General features: G+C 60.3%; 1 protein-coding gene across 2 annotated transcripts in view; it reads right to left on the bottom strand.

Moving 5' to 3' along the window:
• Positions 1 to 554: 554 nt before the first annotated feature.
• Positions 555 to 2,867, bottom strand: part of RBM7 (RNA binding motif protein 7) — a 2,613-nt gene continuing 300 nt past the window's right edge. The window contains exons 2-5 of one of the 2 annotated variants that reach the window (XM_014949637.1): positions 2,690 to 2,852; positions 2,029 to 2,149; positions 1,551 to 1,644; positions 555 to 1,013 (exon numbers count right to left, since the gene is read on the bottom strand). In XM_014949637.1, coding sequence (XP_014805123.1) covers positions 696 to 1,013; positions 1,551 to 1,644; positions 2,029 to 2,149; positions 2,690 to 2,852 — 696 coding nt within the window. In that variant the 3' untranslated portion in view covers positions 555 to 695. The remainder of the gene's footprint in view (positions 1,014 to 1,550; positions 1,645 to 2,028; positions 2,150 to 2,689; positions 2,853 to 2,867) is intronic. The other variant, XM_014949638.1, reaches the window with a different exon arrangement.

The following is a 2,867-nucleotide window of genomic DNA, read 5'->3' as shown; positions in this document are numbered from 1 at the left end:
GGCCAGCGCGGCTGCCGCCCAGCATCGCCGCCAGGCCGCAAAGCGCCGCCGCCGCACTACAACTCCCGGCAGGCCCCGCGGCGACGGACCCCCGGGCGGGCACGGTCGGCGAGCGCGAAGGCTGCCGGGAGTTGTAGTCCGGGGGCCGGCTGGCGCCTACCGGAAAGCGGCTCCGTGACTGGCGGCGGCCTCTCCCCGCCCCGGGCGACACCGGGGGGTGCCCGGCCCCGTTAGGCGGAGCCGGTGGGCGGAATGAGGACGGTTGACCCGCGTTTGTTTTTTTTTTCCAGGGAGACGTTTAATGCTCTTCCCGAGAGGGAAGGTTCCAATGTCCTGTATGGAAGTGGCCGCAGAGGGGATTTCGGGGGCCATGAAGCGTCCGTCCCAGTGCCGCCTCAGAGGGACACGGAGATGGACACGGAGACGGACACGGCTGCCCGTGACAAAAATACAATCGTGCTCTACAACACCAACAGCGGCCGCCTCTCCCCAGCTGTGACACATTGCTCTTTTTTCCCCACACAGAGTTCAAACACCTACAATGGAGACGCTGGTTCCAGGGGACGAGGTTATTTTTACAAACGTTAAAAGGCGCCCGCCAGGGCCCGAGGGTTGGGGGGGTTATACACAGACTCGGTAAGAAACAGGCTGAACTTTCTTTGCCCGTCAAGTTCTTTCAAGCGGAGAGGCCTGAACTAATGCCGCGAGGGGGGCCACTTGGTGTCTCGGTAGCCCTCCCTCCGGTAGTCGTAGTCGTGGCTCCAGCCGTCCCGGTGCCTGTCAGCGTAGGGGGGCTCCTCTCTGCCCCCCCGGTAGTGATGCTCGCCCTCGTGGCCCCTCTCCCCGAAGCGCTCGCGCCCGAAGTGCCGGCCGTCGGGGTGGTAGGGGTGGGCGCTGGGACGGCCCTTGCGCGGCAGCTCCGGCCGCCGCGGCATCTGGGGGGCCGGGTGGAAGGCGTGGGGGGGGTATCCGGGCAGGGGGAAGGGGGGCTGCTGCCATCCGGCGCTTTTCATCTGCAACAAGAAGAAGAAAAGGGTCAGGGGGGTGCCGGAGCCCTTTTTGGGCACAGAGAAACCCCAACCCCCCCGCGCTGGTTCCAAATCGCACACTAATCACGCTGTAAGTATGAGGGAAAATGTGAGTTTTTGGGTTGGAAAGGAGACTAAACACGAACTTGGAGAACAGCTGCTACCCCTTGCTTCATCTGCCTTGCTGGAGGTGTTTAAAAGACAGGCTGATGTAGTGCTTAGAGACATGGGGTAGTGGTGGTTTTTATCAGAGTCGGGTTGATGGTTGGACTCGATGATCTGAAAGGTCCCTTCCAACCCAGACAACTCTACGATTCTGTGATCTAGAGCTGAACACCTGAAGCTCAAGGCCCTCCCTGACTGACCACCTGAGTACCAGGAGCCGCAAATCTTCTGGAATTATCCTTTTTACACTCCAGAGGTACGTTCCCACCACCTCCCGCAACCATCACAGGGAAGGAGGACTCAGGATCAGAGACAACTCTGCCGCGTGCTGTCTCCCAGCCCCAGCCAGCAGCGTACCACCGCTTGTCTCTGGAGGTTCTCCGCAGAGGGCAGGGACCGCTGCGCCGAGGAGAATCCTGCTGCTCCCATACTGTCGGGACTCCTGTCATATCTGCAGAAAAAAAAACAAAAAGGTTAGGAATTTTAGCCTTAGAGCCGAGACTACTGCAGTCCAAGGGGCACTGGGATCCTAATCATGTTACTCCCATTAGAAATGGAATAAGAGTCCAAGTGTCAGCCTTTAGCTCCCCACCAGGGTCAGAAACCAGTGTGGATGTGCCTGCTGTGTGCCTTTCCCCAATGGACCTTCCCTACGCTCCTGGGAAAACCCCAGGCTCTTCTTTCTGCAGCAGGATTTCAGGCGCCGAGCAGGCAGGGCCCCAGGGATGCAAGTTCTTCCTCCGCAGGGAAGAAAGAGCAGATTGGGCTGGGAAAAACAGCCCGGGAGGCAGGGACCCCTGGGAGCCCCTTCCCACCTCCCACCCCGTGCGGGTACCTCGTGTGGGACTCGTACCGGCTGCAGTTGGCGGCGGGGTGCGGGGCGCCCGAGGGGCTGGTGCTGGCGGCTCCGTGTGGGGAACAGGAGGGATTCCCCTCGTGAGAGGCGTGACTGCTCCCTGGGGAGAAACAAGGGTTTCATGGGACTGACAAACAGGAGATGGAGGAACCTGGGTGTGGAGTGACCTTGTCAGGCACTGAGGGGTAGCACACAATTAGCTCCCGAGCTCTGCCAGTGCCCTGTGGTCCAGCCTCCAAAACAGGACTCTGCAACTGTCCCAGTAAGATGCAATCGGGTGGTGATATTCAACTGACCCCAGGTGCCACTTCTACTGCTTGTGTGACAATTTAGAACAGCTTGCAAGGGTACAGAACAAATAATAAATAAAACCCCCAATGAGCAGAAGCCTCAGCTCCAGGATTCTACTCGGTCGTGACAGACAGGAGGGTCCCCGGTGGAAGCAGAGGGACGAAAGCAGCCGCCTGCACGGCCCCCTCCTTCCACGGAACCATCGTCCACCGGGAGAGCAGCCGTGTGGCAGGCAGCACGCGCCATTTACCCAAATAAAGATCAACCTGTCGGACTTTGGGCGGGGGGAGCAGCCGGCAGTTGTGTTCTCCCCCCCAGCGAGCCGTTTCACGGCGGGTTTTGCGGGCACCTGATCGGAACTGGATCTTGATGGGGCGGCCGTAGAGCTTGATGCCGTTGAGGAGGCTCAGCCCGTAGGGGACGGACTCCTCGTGCTTGAAGTTCACGAACGCGAACTGCTTGGGCCTCCCGTCTCGGTCCTTCGGGATTTTAACCTTGATCACGGGGCCTGCCTGCCGAGCCACAAA

The sequence above is a fragment of the Calidris pugnax genome, unplaced genomic scaffold (genome assembly GCF_001431845.1).
Source record: "Calidris pugnax isolate Ruff unplaced genomic scaffold, ASM143184v1 scaffold180, whole genome shotgun sequence".
Taxonomy (NCBI): domain Eukaryota; kingdom Metazoa; phylum Chordata; class Aves; order Charadriiformes; family Scolopacidae; genus Calidris; species Calidris pugnax.
The sequence above is the reverse complement of the archived record's forward strand: the minus strand, read 5'-3'. Positions and strand labels throughout refer to the sequence as shown.